This window comes from Cyrtonyx montezumae, unplaced genomic scaffold (genome assembly GCF_038088225.1).
Source record: "Cyrtonyx montezumae isolate F1298 unplaced genomic scaffold, pur_monq_1.0 scaffold_0, whole genome shotgun sequence".
Taxonomy (NCBI): Eukaryota; Metazoa; Chordata; class Aves; order Galliformes; family Odontophoridae; genus Cyrtonyx; species Cyrtonyx montezumae.
This window is the reverse complement of record NW_027071824.1, coordinates 34,309,477-34,337,390: the sequence shown is the minus strand read 5'-3', so window position 1 is coordinate 34,337,390 and position 27,914 is coordinate 34,309,477. Positions and strand designations below refer to the sequence as shown.

The 27,914-nt window shown below is 39.0% G+C and overlaps 1 protein-coding gene across 1 annotated transcript in view; it reads right to left on the bottom strand.

The window, feature by feature from the left end:
• Positions 1-1,255: 1,255 nt before the first annotated feature.
• Positions 1,256-27,914, bottom strand: part of MTHFD1L (methylenetetrahydrofolate dehydrogenase (NADP+ dependent) 1 like) — a 135,980-nt gene continuing 109,321 nt past the window's right edge. The window contains exons 27-28 of the mRNA XM_065732137.1: positions 5,043-5,151; positions 1,256-1,445 (exon numbers count right to left, since the gene is read on the bottom strand). Of these exons, the coding sequence (XP_065588209.1) occupies positions 5,062-5,151 (90 nt within the window). The 3' untranslated portion in view covers positions 1,256-1,445; positions 5,043-5,061. The remainder of the gene's footprint in view (positions 1,446-5,042; positions 5,152-27,914) is intronic.

Sequence of the window (27,914 nt, the reverse complement as noted above, 5' to 3'; positions counted from 1 at the left end):
TATAGTCTTAGGTTTATAAATAATGAAGTGTGATTTTTAAAAACCAAAACAGGACCCTCAATTACCTCAGGAACTGTGCTGCAACTCTGTCTCCAAACGTAGCTGTGTAAAAGGGAACCAAAACTACATTGTATAAGCCCATACCTTACAGATGTGCGTAAGCAGAGCAAAGCAACAGGATGGAAAACGTCCCCAGGAAAATAAACTCTCTCATCATTATTTCACTGCTTTTTACCTAAAAAAAAAAACCACACAACAATGTCCCATTGTCTGGATTAGACCTATTGTCCTGCTCCATTTTTTGTTATTGAGGGAACCAACAGGGAGAGTCAGTGAGAGTTTCCTGAGGAGCAGCAGCCTGAAAAGCTAAACGCAGTCCTATGCTTAAGGCACTTTTTGCTACAGATTTGAGAAACTGGAGGTAAACTAAAGCACACAGTTGAGGATTTAAGTTGTCTGAATACCTATTTTAAATATAAAACACACTGTAACTTTACAAGGTGGTTAAAAACTCCACAACGAAGTTCTGTCCTGTAACGACCTGGCTTGATGACCATTCCTCTCTTGATCCTGGGTGTTGAATGCCACCAGCAACAGGACTGGTTGGGAGCCAGCACAGCAGGAGGCTTCATTAGCCATGAAGAGGAGCAAAACAGGGCTTCAGGCAGAGCAATGCCCTTTCTGAACAACCAGCACTCACAACCAGCTTCCCCACAACAAGCACATCACCAGCTGGACAGCCTCAGAGATATGCAGAGACCTATGGATGGAGACAGCGATGGCTGAAGTGTTTCAAAAGATCTTCACCCATCAAGGAAACAAATTATATATTAAAAACCCTTCACAGAATTCATGCTCTGTTCTTTTTCCACTTAGTATCTTCCTTGCTTGAAGCTTGGCTGTTGCCCAAATGCATCCAGAGCAACACTTCATGATAACTCAAAAATGTGCAGTTAATCTGTGTGCAGCTTCTGCTCCTGAATGCCAGGAGCCAAAGTGTATTTTTCTGAGAGGAATAGGCTCAGTCACAGAGAATAATCATGTTTGCGTAAGTTTTTAGATAGCCAAGGATAAGGGAAATACTTTTGTTAACTCCTTTGAGAAAGGATGAAAACTCTAAAGAGAAAAATTCCACTTTTTCAATGTCATTTTATCCACCAACAAGATCCAGCAGAGAGCTTTTTGCACTACAGAGAGAAAAATTTAGCTTGCCTTTTTTCTTAACAACAGCAAAAAAACAAAAACCACCAAAAAAAAAAAAAACCCACCAAAAACAACCTTACAGCTATATTTTATCATAAAAACTAGTTTGAAGAAAGAGTAAACTTTTGCTCTTTGGTCTATCTTGACATTCTTCCAGAGACACATAACAGGAATATTTCAAATTCACTTTTGTCTCCTATTCGCAGGAAATAGGGAAGCTGCAGTTCTTAATTTCCAGGCTTCTGAAATGAGAAAGACAATGAAGTTATAGGTTGAAACAAGAAGTCTTTAAAGAAGAAAATAAACAGAAATAGGGTCTTAAATGTGCTTGCAGCATTTGAGCAGAATCAGATATTTTTGCCTTAACCATAATAAACAGGAACACACTTTCCATTTGTGATCTCTGTATCCCTGCTGGGAGGAAAACAGAGATCTGAACACTGTTCCCATCTGATATGGACTTCAAGCTCTACATTATAACAGTAACTGCTGCTCACTGACACCCTGAATTGCAGTACTGTGGAATGACAATAAAACAACTCAGTTGTTTTGTTTCATAGAATTGATCTTGTGAACACAAGGAAAAAGCATTCAAACGACGCCTATCCACATCTGGATGAATTAAGATGAAAACATACAACAAATATTTCACAATTTCATGATACCATGAGGGGTGTCCTCCCCTCATGGAGTACAGCCATGCAGATGCTGACAGTCAGAGCTCTGAGACCGGAAAAATACCTGTGCTGTGTATTGCAATTGTGTCGATGCTCTGCCAATTTGAAGAAGAGACAAGTGTAGGAATATTTCTGCACCCATGGACAGCCATGGCCTTACTAAGTCACAGCCAACAGAGGAAAACCACCACCTCTCTCATCAACCCAGACACCCAAACCAGTGCTGGAACAGTAAGAGAGGCACCTGCTGCTGCTGACTGCATTAGAGGGAACTTTAGAGCTCACAAGGGTCCTAAGATGTGACTGGACTATGATTTTGCAGAGAGGGCCAGGTTCATAAATTCCCCTCTGTGCAAATAATAAATATATGTATTTTTAATAGTTGTCCCTGCTGGCAGACTTGTCTCCGTGTGAGTAATTCACATTCTGACTAGAGCTATCTACAGATGGCTCTCAAGGAAACAATTTCAACCTTCTACTTAGCGTAAGCCAGGCAGTATAGGATAAACAGGGCAATGGCCAGGCACAAAGAACTACCCAGATTCCTTCAGATTCATTCCCAGACATTCAAATATTTCTTTTATTTTAGATTTAATAGAGCATGTTTCTCCTATGTATCATAAACGTACTCTCTAATTGTCAACAGAAAAACACTGAACTGACTTTTTGTGGCAAGTTTTTGCTCATATGACTTTATAGAAGAGAATATTCATGACTAGTATTTTATAACCTTTCTGGGGGACAAGATTGCTTCCACAACACAATGAAGAGGTGGAGAAAAATCAGAGGGGCTGATGATACCCAGTGTGTCAGTGCAAGAAGAGCAGCACGCCGTCACCTGAGAGCAGGAATGTTAATCTGTAACTCTTCCACAAATCCCTTGAAGGTATACTTTGCAGACGAGGATATGGACTGCACACTAACACAACTGTTATTGCCACATCTTAAACATTTCAATAATTTCTGATGAGTTGGTATGATATCTTATTACTAGAAATTTTACACTTTATGCTAAAGCCCCAAGAAAATAATTGAGACCAAGTGGAAGAAAAAAATCCCTCAATCTGACACTGTAGAAACAGTCGGATCCTTTGAAGCGTAGTATCTGCTCCAGTGTGAGTTCACTTCTGTGAAATTTTGAAAGCAAAGAACAATACTAGGATTCTCTACAGAAAACTGGGAGTAAAGATATCTGAGAATGTACTTTCTCACTTCAAAATAACAAATGTACAAATGTAGCATGTGAACTGGATAAATTTGATAGTTGATGAACAGTGCCTGCCCTGTATGATGCTCCTTGGGTATTACAGTATTCTCAATGCAGGACATTTATTCAGACAGTTAAAAGCAGGAATGAAGGTGAACATGTGTCATTTTTTCTTTAAAAGGATTCGAATTACTGAATCATCCATCTATCCATCTGATACCACCAACACCTCTGTATCAGAATTAAAATAATTTACTTGCAGTTGAAAAAACACCATTTTTTGCCTGTCTACTATGTTTTTGTGATTCAGTTAACGCTTCTTTTTACAATTAGGAAACCAAAATTGCTGATTAAAAAGCCAAAGCTAACATTTTCATTTCATGCACTACTTCACATGAAAGACATTCACAAAATGGAGTATTTCATCATTTAATCTGCTTAATTATGATTACTTTTCACAACACACCAATCTGTGGATTGGATAGATTTGTGGAAGACTGTGCAGTAACCACACAATTAAGCCAGCTACGTGAATCTGCATGTAGATTTTACATTAGGATACTACAGTCATTTTAGATGACTGAGAGGTAAGGACATGATTGACACATGATAAATCAATATGTATGTAAGAAGCCATTAGGCATGTAATGCACATCAGTAACAAAAATGGGATTTGTGTCAAGAAGCAGTAAGCGTAACACTAGCCGGCAACAGAACAGTTAGGGACAGTTTGCATGCATGTAAGCACTGCTCACTACCAGCACATCAGGTAGTAATTACTTGTCTGTCCTGTCTAACTTCCAAGTTAATTGGTTTTTACTTGTCTTGACTGGTACATGTGAAATGGCAGAATGTGCTCTCGGCAGATGTTACTTGAATGCTGTGAGGATCAAGTATGGGCAAACTAATGGTTAATTTGATCTGAACAGTGTTCTCCTTGGGCTGTGCAAACCTCTCCTCTCCTTCAAACAATAGCCAAAAACAGAAGCTGAAATCTGTCTCAAATGAGAGTAAGCAAGGATTGTTAGAGCAGGGCTTGAACACCTGGGCATATCTACATCAAACCTGCAGCCTACCCTGTATTGCCACCACAGAGTTTAGTTATGAGATACTGTCATTCTGTGCAAAAGGAACCATTTTCCTCTCCAGACTGATATACTGGGCTGAGAGAGAGGTGATATGAATGTTCCTTCACAAGGTGTTTTGCTTTGGTTAGGGTTTCATTCTCTTACTCCATTCAGTATGGAGCAAGGTTAAAATGAAGTAGCGTGCAATATTTTAGCAGCTTGGATTTTCAAGCGAGGAATATGTACTACACAAAATTAGAATGGAACACCAAGAGAATTAAATACTTAGAGAAAGGAGGAGGCTGTGGGGAAACAGCAGCCTTTAAGGAAAAGGAGGGAAGCCAGCACGAAAAATGCAAAGCCTAAGAGGACAGAACAGTGCTCTTGAAAAGCTTATAATCATTTGAGAATATGACAGCAATCAGGAAAGAAAAAGAAAACAAAACAAAGCTCATGGTAAAGCAGAAAAACATCTCCCCTGATATCCAGGTAATGACAGAAACACACTGCCACATGAAAGTAGTATCAAAGATGAACTAGATATTTCTTTTTAGGCAACAAACAGGACATGATTTATTCAGACAGACTTTCTTTCTATAGCCAAGAGTGGTATAATTTCAGAACCAACTCCTTGTCACTCCAAACTAACAGAGCCAGGAAATCCAAGGACCAAAGTGCATCAGAACAAAGTGCCAGCCACCACTCAGCAAATGAGAAAGCTACAGATAAAGGGCACTTAATGAAAAATTCACCCAAACCCATGTGTGAAGTAATCTCTGAAACTAGGGCCTAGATAAACTCCTGACAATATACATATTTTTAATATACATACCAGAGACAAACATCCTTCCCCAAATTGGAGCAGGAAAATAAAGACTGTTGACCAACCTGAATTTGGACCTCAGTATTAAAACAATCCCTTCACTTGCTCCGTAGCAGGGTCAAGGTCAATGTCATAGAAGCACGGTCTTGTGGGCAGTCCTGGCATAGTGCTCATCTGTGGGAGCAAAGAAATGAAGTTACAATGCTGTACTTCGACAGAGGTAGATCATTCAATCCACGTAAAACTCAGATGGGATTGTTCATTGTGGACTCAACTACAGATGTGAACTTCACATTTTGTGTTTTGCTTTAAAACGTCAAACTCTGTACTTCTTCAATTCATTTTTAAGCGTATGCTTCTAGAAGACAGTAAAGAGTCACAAAATAGAGGCTAGTGGAGTAAACTAAGCACAAGACTAAGCTCTTTAACAAAATGAAGACAAGAAGACGCTCTGGGACTTACTTGTTTCTCAGCATATTTGTCTGGAACACATATCAATTTATATCTAGTAGAAAATTCATATAGCAGAGAGCAAGGATGTAACTGCTTGAATTCACCTGGTTATGTAAATGTGCTGAGCTGCAGACCTTCTCAGAACACACAAGCAGAATTAATTGCAACACTTTAATGACCAATTACTTAATGTGAGGAACAAATTTAAATAGTTCAAGTAAACATACATGGCTTGTAGTAATCCTAATTTAGTAATTAGAATCAGTAGGTTGAGATACGAAGCTAAAGCAACCCGATTATCTCAAATTATGTACAATTAAGATCCTGATCTAGCATAAAACACCAGCATCTGCTTATTTTTAAACATTTGAATAATCTTGTGACCTTAAATTACACAGTTAAATAAAACCTCACTCAAGCTACTTATATAATTATTTACAATTGGCATTTTAGCAGCAATTAAAGACGTGGGAGTAACATAGAAACCCTAGGGTGCAGGCCCACCACAACATATTCCACCTGAGACCAGAGGTAGCCCTGCTTCCCACCTCAGCACTCCCACCTTCTCCTTATGAAGGAGGTGACTGAGAATAGTTCCAGCAAAGTTATCATATTTGTTAATCCTCTTCATCTTCTGTTTCAGCCCCTTTATCCAGGAGTGGCTTCTATGGCCCCAGTGCCAGCACTGGCACAGGGTAAAGGATGAAACCACGGGGCAGTTTCAAGGCAGGACTAGTCTGGATCAATCTGAGCCACTGTACTTCCCACCCTGCTTCTTCCTAAGATGACAGTTAGACACAATGAATATCTCACCATGTTGCCACTAATTCAAGGCATTCTAAAAATAGCGTTTAGTCTTATTAAGTCCATAAACTCATTCAGTATCTTAACCTAAAAGGTGGAGGATGGCCATACTATATTAGGTCCTTCATTAATACTCAAAGAGATGAAAGACACTGTAATCTTTGGAAACAAGCCTGAAGTTCAGCATTAGCTCAGCTCCTTGCTGGCTAAGAGCCTTTATGCATTAAAGTTTCTTTAATAGATTTTATATTCAGAAGACCAACATTTTAGCTGGGGAAAGTCAGTGGAACAAAATTAAAGTTGTTGGTTAATCTGCCCCTTCCAGTGTGGTTGTACAGAAACAAATCACACTGGCTGAGTACTGAAACCACTCGGCACAATAACCTACTGACAGGGACAAACTGAGGTATGCTCTCATGGCATGAGCTAAAATCCACTGAAGGAGGTAGGTTTCACCCCTGGGATGATTCCCCCTTGCAGCTAGCTCTAACAGTTGTCTTACTGCAAAGCAACCTCAGTCAGCACATCAAACTGATGGCCAGAGTCAGTCAGCTAATGAAATGAACCTGCTTACTGGGTGACTAGATCACTAGCAGAACATTGGCCCAGGAAGGCAGCAGGAGGACAGTGATGAGGCTCCACCTCCTAGCAGAGGGCGCATGGCTAAGATGGCCTGTCAGCTCCCTTCCACAGTCCTCACCAGTTGTCCCAGCAGTGGTGTTTTTCCTGGCCAGAGGCAAGCTGTAACAGGTTAATTGGCCTCAAAAGAGGGAAAACAAATGACAGCTATCCCAGTTGCTCCAGAGAGCAACTGTATTTATAGTCTGTTCTCTGGCTGGTGACGTATTTCTTATAAGCCAACTGGTTCTGCTGCACATTCAGTGATTCAGTTCATGTCTCTTCAACTTCATTCTGAATGCTAAGTGTAGCATTTCCATCATGGGAGCACAAGTACAAACATCACTGCATGCTGCCCTGCCTCACCCCTCAGCCCTCCTCTCTCCAGGGGGCTGTCCTGCCATCTCAGAGCTTAACCTCAACTCTGGGAAGGGGAAAAGCAGTACTGACATAGACGTCATCCTACTTGAGATCTGGGAAAAAAACGGTGCAACCTGCTCATCAGCTGGACTCAGTATGTTTCCTCTGTTTTTAAATATAGCCCTTCCTGAGCTTTTGTTATTGCACACAGTAGGATTAAAGGACAAAATTGTCTGTTCACATTCACTTAAAACCATTCCAATGATTGTAGGATGTCATTTTATTGGCTGACATTGTCTTGGCATCTTAGTTAAGTACTAAAACACCTTGTTGCTATTGTTTATCAGTTGGCCACACTGATTGGACTACTATATTATTCGAGTTACTGAATTATTTTCTATCAACAAACTCAACCTAGTTTCTGAATTAACCCCTTAATAAGAAACTGCTTTAATGAGTTACATTTTCCTGGGAGGGAAATGAGCACAGTGCCAAAGGCAACTTTCTAGTTACTCTGTGTAGGGCAGTTCTACATCTACATCTACATTTGAAAGTAAACTCCGACATTCCATGTTTCTTTGTCTCTATTTTTATTTTTAAATTATTATTTAAAAAAATACAAGCTTGGCCAGTCCTCATTTCATTTTCTTTGCACAATAAAAACAAGAATAAGTTAGTGAAGTTTTTCCTTATTATTGTGTAAAAAAAAATAATCCTACGTTGGATTGCTGTTTTTTTTTCCCCTATGAAAAGTCAGACTGGAGTTACAGTACTGTAGAACTGCACACAGTGCAAGTATTGCATCTATAAAATGAGAATATCAAAACAGTTTATTACAAGTTCAGGGAGTACAACTATTCTCATATTGAAAGTTTAAGTCAACAAATGGGAGTGAGTTCATCTGAATTAGAATTACTGCTGCACGAAATGAAGCACAAGGCAGAAAAACAGAGCGGAAACACTTTGTGACAAATGTCTATGTGAACTCTAGGGTGAAAATAAAACATGTCCTGTGTTTTTCCCCATTTCCCAGATGTCCAAACAGACAAAGCCATGCCGATTAATGATCAGGTCTCTCCACTCCCATTATCTGGACAGAGAGGTAACATGCAGCTGAATATACCCTTTTTTCATTAATTCAAGTTCAACAGCAAGAGATAGCTGACTGGCTGAGGATATTACTACCACTTTTGTCCTCAACAGCGCTCCATTTCTTTCACCAGACAAAAAAATAAAGAAGCAGAGGGCTCAGTGGACTGCAAGGCTGAATGAGGCTTCAGTTGGCTGGCTTTCCAAGTGGGTGCAGGCTCAAAGCAATTCTCTTCCCTGCTCTGCCTTCCACAGTGTTGAAGGAAGGCATCATTGTGCTACTTCACAGGCCAGCCTTAATCTCAGCATGCATCATGACCCTGAAACACTCATTCTTCTCCCTACCCTAAGTGACTACAGTCTCAGTTTTGTGCAGAGGGATGCCAAACTGCCACTGGAGCACACATTGTACCTGTACAGCACCCAGCAGACTGCTTCTGCCTCTCTAAGGCTTCCTGAAATAACTACACACTGAAATTACTTCATTCCTAAATATAGTAAAAAAGGAAAAAGAACAGTGAAAGAGAAAATATGCCAAAAACATAGTTCACTTTGGTAATTAGCAAGTAAGGGCAGCACAAGAAATAAAACAAAACAAAAGCGCAGCCACATTGTATCTTGCTGGGCGTCTCATATACTGTAAAATTTCTATACACTGTATGGAGATCAGCACTACTCTCCATTCTAATATAATGCTGTCTGGGTTATAGTTTGATAGCTGCATCAACATCATGTGAAGAAGTTGTAAAGAAAAAACAGGGTAAGAAGTAGTGAACAAGACCACATTATCCTGTTCGTACCACAAACTCAATGCAGGTAGCCAAAATAATCAAAACTCAGTTTGACCAAAACTGTTGTTATTACACTTCCCTTGGGAGAAGGAATATATGAGGTATAAATTTTGTGTGTTACGGCTTTATGGAATTCAGATGAATGTTTTATGCAGGGAAGACAATAGAAAGTTTTATGAAGAATTTATCCAGCTGCTGCCCAAAATATATCACGAACAAATTAATAGGAACTTGTTTTTCTGTACTGAAATCTATCATTTTCTTTACAAGCTCTGCAGCTGATAACACATCCATGAGAACAAATCACCTTCAGAAAAACAATATGAAAATTACAATGCTTATTTCTTAATATGTCATTCTACATTTAGGAGATAAAAAGAGCAAGTCTTAGAAGCAGCTATCCTGAGGACCATTTATGCTTCTGGAAATGCACAGCTAGTAGAGAATAAAATATGATTTCAGTTCAGAAAGCCTGTTACAGGCTATAGTCATTTAGAAGAAGCATTCACAATCTTCCAAGTGTGCTTACACAACTAAACAGAAAAAAATATATATAAGGAGCTTCCTTACAAAAGGAAGTTGCCAGACAATTTTAAAGAAGCTATACAAAAGCGCTGCTCCACATCCTCTCCAAAACATACCTTCAGTCACTGGATGAGTCACTAAGGTGAGCGATATTGGAATTCCATTTAAATAACTGCTCCATGTTCACTTGTATTTCATTTGGTCACTGGGTTTATGTAACAATTACCATCAAGCCCTAAAGCTGTGCTAGCCATAGTCCCAAGCGGGAAAATCCTCCTTCACTTTTTTTTTTTTTAATTAATTGAACAAACCCCTATCAGTGGTTGACACATCCTGCCTTTTACTTTGAGTTTACATACATACATATGTACATATATGAATTGATTTATGAAAAAAAATCCTTACACAACCTGAGATCACCTTAACAGAGTTAGCACAATGGCATGATTTGCAAAACAGATGTCCTGAGGACTACATCCAACTCATTTAGTGCTTTTTTCAGCTATAAGACAAGATATAACTGATTTGCAGGTACAGTGTGATTTCTAAGTAGAGAAGAAAAAAACAACAAAGTTCCAGAGGAATCTTCACTCACACCAAGTAGGCAAAACAGATGACTTGAAGATACCAAAAAATCAACAGATAGCTTACTGAGAAAACCTCTTTGTTCTATTGCTTACAGACTTACATTGCATTTGACAAGAAATGCAAGTAATTCATATCAGTTAACAAAAGATTACGATTAGATAAGCTAGGACAATGTGCAACCTGAAATATGAAATACTGCAGAAAACAGATGTTATTTCTCAGGAGAATCTAGCAGATGCATGACTGCGAATAACTTCTCAATAAAATCTGATGGGATGAACTGCACACTCCACACTCCCTCAGCAAGAAACAATACAAGAGGAAACTCAAGAGATTTATAAATAGCACTGTAAACCTACGTGCATTGTTTTCAGCAACTAGAATCTGTTAGAATCTTGAGGTGTGGCATGAAGGATCTCCATTTGAGGGTTTCAATAAGGAGCCATTTCAATGGTGGAACCACCACCAGAAATATGTTCACCAGTCTTCAAATTAAACTGTCCTAACATTGCACAGAGACATTCAATGTGCACTAAACAAGGATGCTAGTGCACAAAAATCAGGCACCGTATCCCAAACAGCTCCAAGATCAAACTGTAGCTTGTTCCATAGAACCTGCAATTTTCCCCCAATCTGTAGTGCATCAAAAGGCGGGAGACATAGAAATTATGGAAGGAAACAATTTAACAGGAAACTGAAAGAAAAGGATAATAAAAAGAGAACAATACTGTTTGGTTTATTTAAAGAAAGAAATACAAGTTTTACTGAAGTTTTAATAAAATTTTGCTGAAGTTGATGATGGCCAGAGAAGGTCAGGAGAGTGAAGCTCATATTTCCTTCTCAGGAAATCTTTAAACAAAAAAGGAACCTTGTTGTAAAGTAAAAGAGCAATCATCCTCAGAAACTCAGCACATTGACTGCTTTCAAAATGACCAAAATAGTGTTTGAAAAGATGATGATCCTACTCCAACATGTGGTGTAGCATTCCTTGGAAGAAACATCTTTATATCACTGGCATGCTGGATGATATCAGGTGCAGAAGACCATCTGGCATCAATTATTCTATTATAATTTTCTCTTACATTAATGTTTGCACATTCTTGGCAATTTTCCGATTTTGTGAAAGTATTTACAACAACAAAATGCACAGACATTTCTCTGCCATCAGCATCTGGATGAAGTTACAGAAGTACCAAATGCTGAGTATACAGTCCTAAATGACCTTGCTGCCAGGTGCTCAAGCAAGGTGGAAGCAGCTTGTGCCCTGTAACGTTCTCTAGAGGATCTCGGGACCCTACAATTTAGTCATCTTGAGCAGAAATAGTCTGACTGAGAGCAGTCTCCTGGGCAATGTGAACAAAAAACACAAAACAGTCCACATCTGTCCAGTACAGTTTTTGAGACAGCTGCATAGGGTACATCAGGAATCAGCCAGTACTTGGTTGGCCAAATTCTTAGCAAATGGGTCCCTGTAATACTGCTGAAACTCAGATGCTGCTGTTAGTGATGTGCTGAGGCACCAAAGACTCAGAAGAGGCATTTTGCTAGTTATTAAATAAAATACTTAGGCACAGATGTAATCTGCAAGAGAACAAGCAGATTTCCTCCTTTAAGCAATATATTTGTGACTCACATACGTAACAGTAGTTTCTCCTAGCAGAGTTGTCTCAGCTCAAACATTTTCATTGTGGAGATTATAAACCTGTACTTGAAGCAAAATAAAATGATCATCCCACTAACAGCAAAATGGTGTAAATATTTTAAGTTTTTCTCAAAAAAATGCATCTCTCTGAGGTTGAACATTAGATAGGCCAAATGTTTGATGTTTTATTTCTTTGTACTATTCATAAAGTGGTAGGGTGTTCCACAGGCTGTTCAGAGCTTTTCTCTGAACCTAGATAATTCAATGGATAAAGAGAATGCTGTAAACTGAAAGCTATCAAAAAAAACCCCAAAAAACAACAACCCAAAACAAAACAAAAACCACCAAAAAACTCAAAAAAGCAAACCAAAACAAAATCTAACAAATCACAACAACCACCACCACTAGAGGATATACACCTAGAGAGAAAGAAATATTACAAATACCAGGCAACATATTCCAAAACGCCCCGCACTCCATCCCAGCCCACTCAAATCCTTTTCCAGCAGTAATTGCTCCCTTGGCCAAGGTCTACATCCTGAATCACCCTCCCTTCGAGGATTTTGTCTGAATCCCTGGCAGAAGAATCAAACTCACTGCCTCTTGTACAAAATCACCTCCTTGCTCAGAAGAAATCCTTCAGGTCACTCCTGAGGTCAGAGGCTCCCAAAGGCTGTTTCCATTCCTGACAAGCAGCCAGCATATCAGACAGTGCTCTGAAGGAATAAATCTAGACAGTATTTAAAGGAACGTTGCTCCTCTCATGTACCGCTTCAGAAACAGAAACGTCTGGAGTATTTGTTCATGGGTACACAATCCTCCTACTTTGTCCAGTGCTGAGGTCTCCTGGTGGCCAAGTGCTGATCAAGTTGCACAAGTATCTTGGGTTCTTTCTGCATGTGGCATTTGGGAAGAAGAGTCTCACGTGGGCCACATCCCAGCCACCTTGCTTTTGCTCAGTGACTGGGCACCCTTCCTTTCCCTGGAAACTTGTTTATTTTGCGTTGATTGAGGGCCATATCTCAAACCCTGGGAGCAAGCCCCACTTTGTGCTCTTGATCTTCACTTTGCCGTTTCGTTTAGAAGATTACTGTCACAGAGAACTTCCCTTGCAAGTCTGACACACTGATGTAGGAAAATACAGGGCTTTAAGTGTAGCACAGGAACTGGAGATGGTGACACCACAAGGCAACGCAAAGCAAGAACAAGCTCTGCACACAACAAACTTTATTCCCAGTTAAGTCATACTACGGAAGGACATCAGTCACAGGTACATTGTAGACCTTTTGCAGTACCTAACCTTCTGTACCGTGTATCCTCCAGAATCATAGCAGAATGCATAGAGATTCTCCTTGGAAAAAAGAAGAATGAAGTAGCAATTTCTGCCCTGCAGTTGGCTACTCACTATTTTAAGAAGCTTTCAAAACAATGCTAAGGAAAGTAAACCTTGAAGAACCTGTGCTGAAGCTCACGCTTCTGCTGGAAGACAGAGAATCATGAAAATGCTTTGAAAAAGGCTGAAAAGCACTGATTTAAGCATTGTGAATGATGTGATAAAGAAGGAAACATGATCAAGAATAGTAATGAAACAACATCCAGAATGAATGCACCCAATTTTCCATTAGTCCTATGTCATTAACTTTAGGTATAAAAACAGATCTATAATTTCAGTGAGGCACTTGCTACTATGATATGAAAGGTAAAAACAAAAACATCTAATTTTCATAAATTTCATAAATATTCATAAATAAAGCCAAATGCTCAAATTAACTCTCTTTGTAATAATGGTTTTCCAAGTTTATCTAAGAAGATACTAAAACTTGAATTTCTGTTCACTGAACTTACACCTTGAGCTAATATGCTGTCAGATAGATCTAATTTTCAAAATAAACTAGAAAAAATTTGTTAACAGAGGGTACAATCTTAATCCTACAAATCCTTGTAATCATATCTAACAGAGATTTGTATCTTTATGGAGGTAATATCTTTCAAAGTACTTTAAACCAAAAGCAATACACCTGGGAAATACATGAAATAAAACCTCTATTTTAAAAGGTGAGTGAGATAAAAGGAAGAAAAGGTTAAACGTTTTGCCAAAAGTTAGAAAAGGAGCTGAGGTGATGCCAAGAAAATGGAACCTGACAAAGGCAAATCTGATTTTCATCTCCATCTCATGTAACTGAAACTCAAAAATTACTACGCCAAATAGTTACTCTCCATGAACTATCTCCATTCTAATAATGAAATCAGTATTTTCAATGAAATAAAAATTCCTCTATTTCTCACACTTCGCCCTGAAGTACTCAGTTTGAACTTGCAATTTTGAATTTTGATTTCTGCAGTGCAACAAAGGATAGAAATGCATTCACATAAATAACAAAAATGATGTTAAACTGTCCAAGTAAAATCAAACATATTTGGAAATGCATCTTTTTTGTCCAAAAAACAAACCCACCCCCAAACATGTTTTGTGGTGAGCATTAAGTATTTTTTCCAAATCAGTTTGTGAGAAGACAAAGAAGGACCAGGCAGTAATAAATTTCTGCAGCCAACGTGGAATGAGTTAACAGAACTCTCTTGCCTTTTGCCTAACATCTAGTGGAGGATGATCTATGGAAACATTTTCTTGAGTATTTGAAAATACATAAAAAATACATCACCAAAGAAGTGAGAGTCCATTTGTGCACACACGCAGGGTAAATCATAAAAAAATAAAAAATAAAATGATAACATGGAAATTAAAAACAAGTGGGAATATCATCTCCACGATTCCAAAGTGAGCAGAGCGGCGCACAAGGCCACAAGCTTTATTTACTCTCACAGAATAGCCCCCAGGCTGCTCCTAATCAAAACAAGGCCAGCTAGTAATGAACTCTCATTCTTGGCAAAGAAACTCTTTGCAGTGAGCACAGCTGCCAGCACTCAGCTCTCCTTGTCCTCCATGGTGCCCCATGATGGTGGCTGCAGAGCAGCAGTGCCCAGCAGCATGTGAGCACACACTCACTCACCTGGGCAGGCAAATCTGACATGCACGCTTCCAACAGCATGACGTCTCTCTCTAGCACATAAAAAAAAATTGCTTTAATCCTCTGTGCTCCTGCTGCTTTGCTGCAGTTCAGTGTTCGTACCCACCAAATGCAGACTTTCCTGGCCACTAGTAGGAAACAATGGAATGGGAAGAAGCCACCAAAGGCTGAGGAAGGTGAGAAATATCTGTACCACCTTCTCTGTTTGCTAGTGAAACATAATCTTTTATTCATTTGATCTAGTGTAGCAAAAGCTCCCAGTGCCCTGCATTCTAGTTGCACGGAGCAGCAGCGTGCCATGCATGCACAGAACACTGGGGCAGGGTGAACAGAAGCTCAGAAGTTACACGCTTTAGATCAACCAACAGCAGGAAGGGAACATGCTTTATCAGCCCAAAGCAGTGTGTATCTCCCAGGCTTTCATCTCTGGAAGAGCTTGTGCCAGATGAATTTAAAGGGAAAAGCTAAAGCTACAGAAACTTGACAAAGCAACAGTGGGAGCTGATACCAGGACTACTCAAACCCTGGAACACCACACTCAGTACTTTCTCCAAATTACTTACCTGTATTAATTACTATCCTGCATATTGTTGATGGCTATATCCTTTTATAAACCTTGTTAAATTCATGGCCTTGGTGACTTTTCCCGTGTTAATGACTTCCACATTTTAATCACATGAGAGAAAGTATTTCCTTCTTTTATAGAGGTACTAATACAGATGCCTGGCAAATTCTCCTCACACAATCAAAGAAATACTTCAAAGAAAAACTGGTTCCCAGGCAGCAAGGAGACAGCTTCAGATAACCTCTACAGCCCCTGTAACAGCATGGGGATATAACACAGATATAAGTACAAGTCTATGAAACGCACAAGACTTCAGATGTCAATCCAGTGTGAACACAGCAACTCAAAAATTCTGGGCTTTATCGTTATTTCAAGTATTAGAAGCAAGTCAATGTGTTAAGAGTCCTCAAACTTTTTCTGTGTTAAAGAAACTGAGAACAATCCAAAAAGCTTTAATTAACAGAGGAAGAAAAAGAAAAAATGGTAAAATTGCTAAAGAATACAAACCAGCTACCAAACTGATATGGGAACAACAATCGAAGTCAGATAATAGCAATTAGCTTTGAGCACACATTCCAAATTAGCAAGCCAATTAAAAATACCACACATCACACTGTGTGCAACTTAAACAACTTCAAATACCTATTTTTCAGAAGAAAATGCTATCTCTGTAATATTCTTCTGCTTGACTGGCTCCTTACACAGAAATTAAAATAGACTGAATTTTTGTTTTATGGGATCCAAGTTAAGAAGCAGCTTGGATTGTATAAGCCTAACAAGCATGATTTTGTGAGTTTCTTCTTTCTCAAGTCTAACATTGCTCCCCCAGCTATGCAGTAACTTCAGAGTTTCTGCAAGCCATCTGCAGTGGCTGCAGTGCCACATGACGAAGGATCTTTACTTTTTGATGTATCTTCTGGGATTAGTGGGGAGGGCAATGGGAACCCTGGCAGAATGCTGAAAAAGCCAGCACAGGTCAGGAAGTCATTTCTGGGAGCAGCTGTTTGCTCTAATTGCTTTTACAGATGAATGCTGCATAGGGGAAAGCTGGCATCTAGTAGGTGCTGCAGACAGATCCATTATACAGTCATTAAGTCTATTAATAAAAAGGAAAGATTCTGCGAGAGAAAGGAAACTGACAGCATGTGCAGGGGACAACAAAGGAGCTGCTCTGTGACATCCCAGTTACTTGTTTCCTCTCATTACAATTTGAGTCCTGCGTAGGTCATTCTGGTACTTCAGTCCCTCTGCTGCCCAAGTACTGCAGTCCCTTCCCAGCCAGCTTCTGCACAACTACATTCTTGGTGGAGTGGTATAAGGCACCTGGAAAGTAGCAGAGGCCTGCCTACAAAACACCACATAGCAAGCTCTAAGTGCTGGGAGCTGATGCACGAGTAGATCAGACATCCCTGCACTTGGGGCACCACTGTCCCACAGAGCAGCAGAGCAGCCGAACTTAAGTAACAGGACTTTCATCTGCAGATACGCGTCTGTCAGAATCCTGAATCTTGCACTGCATTACCTTTGGGCCTGATATTAAAGATGTGTCTGGAAAGAATAAAAGGGCGGTCAATTGTTTTGAATTGGGGAAAAGGCAAGAATTTTTCTTACTCAAGTGTCAGAAAATATTAATGTAACTTTGTACTTTATAAAGTGGAAAGACTCCAAAACCAGCCAGCCAGCGCTCCATGTACCTGCAGTGATAAGCAGAAGAATATTTAGCTAGGATACAGTCCTATAAAAAAAAAAAAAGTCTCCCTTGTAAATCACTTTCCCATCTGGGAGAGTACTTCAAGCCCCGCAGGAGAACACCAGCAGTGAGCTGTAATGCCAAAATTTCCTCTGCAGTATGTATTTGGTTCTGAATCCAGTCCAGAGAAAACACCAGGCAGCATCAAAACAGAAGCTTATAATTGCCCCATAAAATGAAGATGACTTTATCCCCTTCAAACTGAGCTTTTATGAATACATCCCTGGAAAATGGTACCCATGCAACTACTAGGCACAGCACTGCACTCAGATGGGATTCATTTTGCACAGGGTTTGTTGGTTTTCTTAGAACCATACTGGAAATTATGTTGAAAGGCCTACCAGAAAGCACATTTCTGGATCACCTGGCTTTTATAACCAGGAAAAAGATTCGGAACATATATATATATATATATGTATATTCAGAATATAACTTACTCTTTTCCTAAAACCACCTTAAAGCATTATCAACTGTTTTCCAGTTGCATGGTGCACAGAGGCTTGGCTAACGTTTCAGAGTGGATTCAGCTTAGCCACAGAAAACCCCCTTTATCCTACAACAAGAATGCTCATGGATAGATGAACTACAACTACCATTCTGCTTTAATTTTTATCTCATTCCAGCATGACACACGTGTATGTGTATGGAGGGCATTTGTGTACGTGCTCACTAATTTTTCCAATTCCTCCACTCCTTTCTTTTTAACTATGAAGCAAAGAAGATGTCCCAACGTTGCCCATTTCATAATGCTCATGTAAAGCATTAGTAAAAAGGGAACTGTACGATTAGAAATGATTGTTGTCATTTCCTATAAAAAAGGTGAAAGAATCTGGTATTCCTACAGATTTCTTCAAGCAGCATGGGTGCTTGTGCAGGTGGCCTTCCTCAGCCAGAACAAGGCACATCTTTGCCCTTTTTACTTTCCTTAATTTCCCACTTTGACCATTTCAATAAGCTTCAGTATTGCTCTATTTTTACTTCTCTATATTAATCTCTTACAGAGTACGTGCCCCTGTTCACCAGTACGGGAATATTTGAAATAATTCATCTGTTTGTATAGTTGTGCCAGACATTCCTCCTATGCTCTTCCTGTGCTGTGCCTGTAATTGTATCTGTCTTCCAAAAATTCAATCAAGGGGCAGTTAATGAAAATTAATTAAGTTAGTCTTTTGACAACACAGAGCAGCACCACTCAGACGACATACTTCAAGTTTCTGATGGAGCAATGAGAAGGAAGCAGCAAAGTACTGGTATGTCTCCTCTGCATCCCTCAAAATGCTGGTGAATGAAGCCTTAAAAATGCTTGTTGCAAAGGGCATGCAGTATGAAACAGCTGTTGATTTCCAAATGAGACAAGAGGGAAGCTAAATAATTTAGAAAAAGAAAAAAGTACAACACTGCAAGAGGAAATTCACTCTTGTACTGTTGAAAGGGTCTTGTTTTTTGTAAAAGATGCGAAAATCCTCAAACATCATGGTGTGTACTGATGCAACTTTTGTATTTGATTCTATGCCAGCATACTCAGTATATTAGGGTGGGAGGAAAGAGAGGGGGTGGGTGGGATAAGGATGAAAGACATCCTAATGATCAGGAATGTACTCATTACAAAGTATGACAAATTTATTTGCCAAGTCAAAATTAATTTGTGAACATGTAAAGAAATTTACTCCTCATGAACATTCACTAGTTTTCTGTTGTTGTAATCAAAACATTTATTTTTTTAATAACATAAAGAAATTGTGAATGTTTCTAAAATCTGATTTGAATGACTTAATTTATCCTGAGAATACAGACCCAGAAATGAAACATCCTTAGTTGCATCCTATTGCTACTAGCTGTGTGGTTATATTGATAGGTAGGCCCACACGTGGCTAGTTATTTGCATGTGCTGACTGCCTGTGAAGTAAAGGTCTTCTCACCAAAAGTAAGCTATTTAAAAACAATTGTGTTGCAGTTTTTATTCAAAATCTCCTACAAAGTTTTGCCCCTTGTACATTTAAGATCTCCAATTACAACTGAATTTATGTGAGATTTTTAGGTTTTGTTGTTTGTTTGTTTTGTGTGTTGTCAGCTATCACAGTCTGAGGTGACACAGCTATGTCAACGTGCTCCCACCATTTCTGGCTTCTTGTACCTGTTGGTCACAGCATGTGCTACTGGGCTCATGCATGCTCCACCTGTAGGTTCTAGTGCTATAAATTGAGCTTGGTGATGCAGCCAAACAGCTCAAAGCTTTTCCTTTAATACAAAATGCAGCACTTTGTCTGTTAGAAGGAGACCTTGGATGAGACTGTCTGCATTTGCACTAGCCTTACAGCAAGGACGTGCCCAACACAGCCTTCGGGGAAGCTGGGCTGCCTCTCTGGCACTTGGCCTCCCAAGAAATGAGAAAGGTCTCTTTGCAAAATGAAATGGAAAAAAATAATAATAATAAAAAAAAAACATGGAGCTTTCATGCTGCTCTTATTTGTCAAGCTTTTCATACAGTCTATACAAACAAGAAGAAATTAGTATGGCATGTAAATGTGCCAAATCAATTACAGCTGCTCCCGTTTTCCAGACAGGCACCTGGAAGACCTGCCAAGATCAATGTATCTCTGTACTGCTAAAGGTGAGAACCATGCCTTCTGCTCCAGGGCATAAGGAGCTCTAGAATGCTGGGGGCAGGTAGCAAAAACCTCCCCAGTGGTTGTTTCAAGAAGATGAGAATCCAATTATGCATTTAACAACAGTACATTATGGTTATATTGTAAACAACCAATTAACCTTCTCTCAAGTATCATATGATCTAAAGACTCATGAAATCAGATATTATTAGTACACTTCACACTAGTTCATTGACTGATATTAGTACCACACTGCGCTTGGCCATGATAAGTCTCCTACTTCACCAAGAAGCAGCACCAACTATGAACATTTGATTTGCTTGAGCAAAAAAAGATGATTAAGATGTAATTTAGTATTACTAAAAACAAGTTACTGAAAGTAACAATTATTAAGAAGTTAGAACAACTACATACAAAGCATTTGTTATTAAAACTAGCACTTATCTGACAGCTGTTTTTTTCCTTGAACCACACCAGCTATAAGCAGAGCAGATTCATCTGAGCCACAGTCTCAAAGCTGCAGCTTCTTGGTTTACTGCATGTAATCAGCAATAAATGTGTATGACCAAACTCACTGAGGCACTACTGAGATTGTTTGGATCACAATGGAGGAAAACAGCTAACACAAATTTTATAGTTTTCAATAACGCTGTGTGTTTCAAAGACCAGTCATATAAAACTAATAACAGCTGATGAAGCTGTTTATATTAAGGAAGATCTTTGCCAAAGTGCAGGAAGATCTATTAACTCAGGAAACAATCATGGGAAAAAAGTCCTCCACTAAAAGTATATTACTACTGAGACAGAAAATAAATGAACCTCACTGCATGATGTGAAAACAGAAATATCCATGCAGTAGGCAGTGAGCATGAGCTGCCTTCTCAGCAGCACTGTTCATATTATGGGAGAAGACCACCCGTCCCCAGCTGAACATCAGCCCAGGGCTGCTGTTCACTTGTGAATTATGCTCCATGTTGGCAAGGCACAGCTCAGCATAATGGAATGGATGCAGAGCACATAAGCAACCTACAGAGTCTTTTGGATGCAAAAGCTATGTGTTCAAATGGGCACAGCTTTGGAGATATTTGTATTTTAAATAAAAGATTTCAGAAATCTTTCAAAACACGAAGGCCTCTCATACAGCATTATAATTACATTTTTGGACACCATCTTCCTTCAATTCCAGTTTTCAAAGCCCAGTTAGATCACAGTGGATACACACACACACACACATATATGTACCTATGAACCTATATAACACCAAGCAACAACACTGCATCTTTGTAACCCTGCCCCATGCGCTGCAAAGCCGAGTAAGAAGTGAAAATTTAATTTCATTTCCAGACTGGGAGGTCACAACCGAATTTCAGAAACCAGCACCACAGAAGAAAATCTTCAAACGCTTTAAAAGCTTTGTGTCAGTGACTTGGATGCAAATGCAAAATTTGACTTGGTTTTGGAAGCACCCAAACATGCCTATTTCTATGCAGACCTCCAGAGCCACTCTCCTTCCCTTGTTCTCCCCCATGAAGGCACACACACACCCCTGCTTTCTAATACCTTGGTCCTCTTCCCAGAGCAGTATGATATCCCCCTTCCCCCCTTTAAATATGTGACACAGAATCCAGCTGCAACTGGACTCAGATTTGGCCAGAAACACCATGTATTGGTTCCTGGAACTTCCATTTTGACATACAAAGCAGTGTGTTACTGCTGAATAAATAACAGATTATATGATAGAAAAACAACCCACTTCCTCATAAAATATCACAAGCTTCAAAACAATGCTTCAAAATATTCCATAAAGGAGAAGGATGATTAGGGGAGTCATAAGGAAGGAAAATGGATGCAGACTGTGGTGATAGGACAGTCAATCTGCCTGCTGATTAAGAAATAAGAAATAAAAAGGTCAGTGTAAGGAAAAAACTGTTCAATAATCAGAAGAGTTTCAAGGTTTTGGAATATCCAGATGCATCCAGCTGTCCTTAAAAATCATAGGACTTCCTAGCCTTATTCACCTATACCTACATCTTACCAAACAGAACCTCAGCAATTCCTGCTTCAACTTCACTAGACACAAAAGCTCCATGGAAAACACTACAGCTCTGGAGCTGCCAAAGGAGATCTTCCTCATTCTCAGTGTCAGTGATATCCCCCACACAAACACTGCCAAAAGGTTCACTTCTCGACTGTGCTGTGCAATTCCTTCAATTGGCAGCTGTTTCCTTCACTGTCATTTCAGCCTATCCCAAGAGAAAAATCCACATACTTTTCCCAACTCAATTGTCCCATAGCACTCACAATAGGTTCAGCAAGAGCAGTATGTACACAGCTGTGCAACATCTGGCATACAGGTGTACGGAGCTGTATTTGCTTGCTGCCTGGCTAGTCACCACACATTTTTTGGAAGCATAACAAACAGTTATCTTGTAGAAAGACAGATAGTGCTGTTGCGTTCACTGCTCTTAGTTGCGTTTATCTTCAATGGTGTAATCTCCAGACAGTAAGGTAGAAATGTAAATGTCATAATCATTTATTAAAAAAAAAAAAACAAACACAAAAAAAACCTCCCATGGAAGACAAGAACAGTCCTTCACTCTAGTAATGATAACCTAGATTGGATTCTGTTCCATATTTCCAAGGAGGAAGTAGGTGGGGCTGCATTGCATGCTCAAAATAAACCGTTCTGAGTGGTCTGAAATGGAGCTGGAGCAATTACATTCATTCACCATCTGGAGCTCACAAAGTTTAATGCCAGAAACACTGCAAACATTAGTCTTAAACATAGCACCAAAGGCAGACTAAACTCAGGGTTTCACAAAAGAAATAGGGCTTGTATAAAAGCAAAGGTCGTATTTAAAGGGCAGTCAAATCTTACACAATATGGGAGAAAAGTATAAGACATTAAATACTAGGGAAGAAAAAACATGAAAAAAAATAAAGCCAGGTTATATTTGCCAAAAGGCCTTGGTTCAGCAAAAGAACTAATTCTCAATGTTAAAATAGCATTGATAGATCTACACAGCAAATACAAGGATGTAACTCATGTCCAAGACGTACTGTGGGCACAAAGGCATATATGTGCAATCTTCAATGAAACAGGTGCAGATGCAGCCACGAGAATGCAACAGGACAGATTTCAGCACACACTAACATGCCACGTACACACTCTGAAGCTTGCACTGTAACTGCTAATTGCATCTTTATTACCATCGCCACCTGAGCATGCACTAGCTTACTCACAGCACTGACATTTTAAATTTCTGCACACATATCAGCAATGGACATTGCTTTATGCCAGTTTGTCCCCAGTAACCCATAAAAGCAAACTGTTAGTAGAGAAGACACCAGTGGCATTGTGACTCGTGCCATCTGAACCAAGTTCTCGAACAGCAACCCATGGCTTGGTTTGGAAGATAAAACAGCACGATAACTCAGCTTGTAAACTCCATATGTGTATCATTGTAGAACTTTGGATTTTCCTGTGCTGTCCTCTTTCCATTAAGAAAGAGCACGCTCTTTGGCAATGCAGTGCCATGCTCAAAATGGAGGCAATACACTAGAAAAATAACAAGTGTTACATAACAAATTATCCAAGCAATGTTGAAATCAGAGAACACTGATTGGTGTTTTTCAGCCACTGACACACTTAATAAAACATCTGCTTTTTTTCCTTCTATGTTAACTTTCTCCAGGAGGCATTCCCACAAATAAAAAAGTTTATCATTTTAAATCTCTCAAAAACCTTCCTTTTCTGAAATGAAACTGAACAAGAAAGTTAAATGGATAGCCATGAAGGCAGTAAACATGGAACAGTTATCTCAGGAGGAAGAGCAAGTCCTTACTATAAAGCAAAGCTTGAAAACATTTCCAGCACTGAAATGGATTAGTAGCATAAGCTGATAGGTGCTTTGGCAGAGAGAAATGTGACAATATGAAATGAAATATGGGTAGGTTATTAAAACAGCAAGCTTTGCTGGCACCTGTGGTTTGCTGAAATTCAAATCCAGTTGCCAAACAAAATTCCTCTGTGGAAATAAAAAGGGGTATCTCATCTATTGTCAAAAGCTTTCAGACTCATTTAATTAGTTCTGAAAAAACAAAACAAAACAAAAACAGGTGCAATATTTTCTTCAACTAATATTATGCAACATGTGCATGTGTCATTTTTGCTGTGTTTCTATTTCATACTTCTCTATCCTTGTTGTTATGGCAGCTGGAGTCACTTAGCAAATGTCCTTCATTTTGATGCTCTAAAACAGTAATTTAGCTACATCCATAAGTCCTTGCACAGGATCTGTTCTCCATTGAGTAGTAAGTGCAGGGCCAAACCCTCTAAGCGTGTTTCTGGAGCGCTTTTGATTCAAAAGTAAATGCTAGGAAGATTTAACCAGAGAAGAGAATCTACTTTACTCCCTCAAAATACTTCATAGCTAGTGTCAGGAATGGTGCTACTACACGTGAAAAATAACAAATCCCATTCTTCTTGCCAAGAAGTGAGTCATTTCATCCATGGTTGAACCAACAGTTACCTCTACTATGTGCTCATATGTAAAGAACAGTCCCTATCAAGTCTTTGCTTCATTTTTTAAAGAGCTAATTTCCACTAAATAAGCAGCAGATAGTTAGACACGGTACTTCCAATTAAAATGGTGAGCATCATTATGGCCTGGTACACCATCTTTGGTGTAACAATGAACTACTTCAAGAATGGGCTTTACAATTATTTGACTAGAAAGTCCTATCATGCGATCCTTACCCAAGATGAAAGCAAAACAAATATCTCAAATACTGTTAAAAATTTGAGCCTGAAAATAAAATTTTGTTTTCAATTTTTCTATAAGCCTCACAGATCCCTCCAAAGAGTTGCCATTAAGTGGCTAAGCTTTAAATCGCAAAAGAGATTTTCTAGTGTTATGAGTTTGATTCTAGTTATCAGAATTTTATATTATTTAATTAAGAGTTAAAAAATAAATAAAATAACCAACCTAGAGCATTCCTACTGCTTCAACATCTATAACCATATGAAAAGCAGGGAATAGATAGAGCAGTGAGACTGAAAATTTGCAGTGAAAAACAAAGATCACAACTTCGAATCCTTCTCTTTCCTACCCCTTACTTAAGTCTCCACACTGCCCCTAGACTTCAGACTCTCTGGAAAGGAGAAAGCTGCAGCATGAAGAAGATGGGCTGTCCCTCGGCAGCACCTTTGCACACATGAGGCTCAGTGCAGTTTGCTACACTGTCAAGGAAGCTCTTTAAATCCATCGTTAACCAGCTGTGCCTGCTGGAGCAGAAGAGCTTTGTTGCTTCCAAAGGACTGACATATTGTGGAAGCTCACTACAGATCAGCAAGTGTTCCTTTGGTGAGATAAACTTGAAGTTGTATACACATTCAGCTCAGCAGCTTCCTAATATCTCCACAATTGTGGCATCTAGCAGTTAGCATGACAGAAGCTAAATGGAATGGATGTGCTAATCTTGACAGTATATTTAAGGAAATGTTTTTAAATAAATACAACAAGCTTCAACATCTCAAAGGATTGCAAGGCTCAGGTTGTGCTCTCCTTCAAACCATGCCTCAGGCAGCACACAGTGCTGCTTCCAGCACAAGCCTGAGATCCAGGAAACAAGCATCATTTCCCAACTCTTCTTTGTGATGGACAGTTTCCCTCTCATCTGCAACAGGGGATAATTTTCTATTTGCAAATAATCTTTTAAGAAAGTTATGGATGAAAAGCAGTATGCGTGACAAGGTACATTACAGCAAATAAACATCAATTGCTTCGAAAGTAATATCTCCTATTTATTTCCATGAAAACTACAACAGAAAAAAAGAGCACAATGAAACTATTTGGTAGAGCAAGTTATCAGCTACAAAACACTATTTTTCAACATAGTCACCTTGAATAGCTGTGCATTTTTGCCAGAGATGAACAGGAGCCTGCATGCCAAGCTCACAAGCATCTGCACCAGCAGAGGTGACCCACTGTTGCTGTCATGACTGTTGAAAAAGCATCACACACTGCACCTCACTTATTACACATATCAAATGGGAAGAATGACTTGGCAAAGTGATTTTGAATATTACATTTGGGAGTTGCTGAGGATATCCATAGAATGGTAAACACGTACTGTTTACCATCTTTCCTTTCTGTCCACTGACAGCAGATAGCAATTAATGCACAGCTTCCTCAAAACACTTCCTACAGCCATGTGACATAACTTATATCACAAATTGAACAAAGAATTCAAAATACGCAAAAAGCCCAAACTGGTCTTTTCAACTGCAAAGTTATTTATGATGTACCATATTTATATTTCATGAATGCCTCAATGCATAAATAGGCACACTAAGAAATCAACAAGCACTTTTACAATTAGGTAATTGAGTTTGCAGATTTCAGTAAATATCCAGTTTCTGGCTATCAAGTAAATGCATTATTTAGATGAGAATTTTAATCCAAAGAGAATGAAAAACAGAAGAATGGCTAAGTACATACGTGGCATTTGATGAATGCAAAAAAATTATTTCAGGAGAGAAATTAGTTATTTCATGGAAAACCATTATCAATTTTGACTACTGGGGAGGTAAAGCATAATTATTATTTAATAGAGGAATCAAAACATTTACAGCCTAGTAGCTAGAAGAAAAAAAGACATTAAGAACATTAGTTCAAAGACAAGATATAAAGTAATGCACTGTAGATGAAATGATGTACAAAATGGGTAACCATGAGCCTCTTTGGTTGGACTAGGTGATCTTAGATGTCTTTTCCAACCTTGATGATTTTGTTTCTAAGATAAACCTCTAAAGGCTGTGAATCCCAGTGACTCTGAGGTCAAAGATCCTCCTTGCCATCAGCTGCCAAAGGGTATGAAACAACATGTACAAACCCAATGGACAGTGCCAGCCTGTGCAAGAAGTAATTAGATATACCAATGCAAGCTACTATCTAAGTGCACTTGCCTTGATGTCTGAGTGGAGGAGGCAGCCAGCACAGCTGCAACTCAGTGTTTTGGAGTATGTGGTGATGACAGCCATAATGACTGAAGAGAACTTTATTTTAAACACCTTACTTTATTTTACTTTTATTTTAAAACCTTACCTTCCTGGTTACCTGTTGTAACTTTATTTCATTCATCTTTAAAAATTATTACTCCAAAGGACAGACAGGAAAACAGCAGAGGCAGAATACATAGATGTATTAGAGAGAGAATTAGCAGGACTGTAGAGCCAAGGGGAAAATCCATCCTGTGCAAAAAGGGATGGGATCAATGCCACTTGTGAAAAGCAGCCAGCATGAGCAAAGAAAATACTAGTTAAACCCACAGACAAAAGGCAGATTTTGCACCGAATGGAGGGGCATTTCCTCCAAAGACAACTGCTTAAAGATGAAAATAATGAAGCAGTAGTAATGACATGATTTCCTTTTAATCACACCTCTCCGAGGGCTGAGAACGCATATAATCTCTGTCATGCGCAAGCAGTGCACACTCTGGCAGCTGCAACTCTGCCAACACTTCTGTCTTAGTGTCTGCAAACCAGGTGGAAGTCTTTGAGATGGAAATTCTAAGTCTAAATAGCCAAAGCAAAATAGGAAAGGAATATTGAGATCTTGAGGTTTCCTGAGATACACATTTAGAACAGCAATAAGCAACTACTCACTAAGAATTTATCACATCCATCTTAAAATCCATTCTCCATGGAACTGGAAATCAATATGCCACTGCAACAAAAGTCAAATAATTTTTATTGTAGCTAATTTGGTATTCCGTGAAAATTACACAGAGCTATTAAAAATGTGGCATGAAAATAATATTCTTTTGAGGCAGAGGAAAGGAGGAAATATTTACCCCTGATTTTCTTTTTTCCTTTTTAGGAAATAGTTTTCTTCAATTGTTTGTACAGATTTAAAACAAATTTCAACAATTCAGTCTTCCTAATTTCTACTGGAATTCTAACTGAACAAGAAACATAAACAGTTCTCTCTCTTGAAACTCATTTCACACAAAAAGACATTGCACTGAAAAGTAGCCAGAGAAAATTCAAAAGTGCTGACTCAGAGCTGCTAACAAGTCCTCTTGTTTTAGTTTGTTCCTTTTTTAAGTCTTAAGTC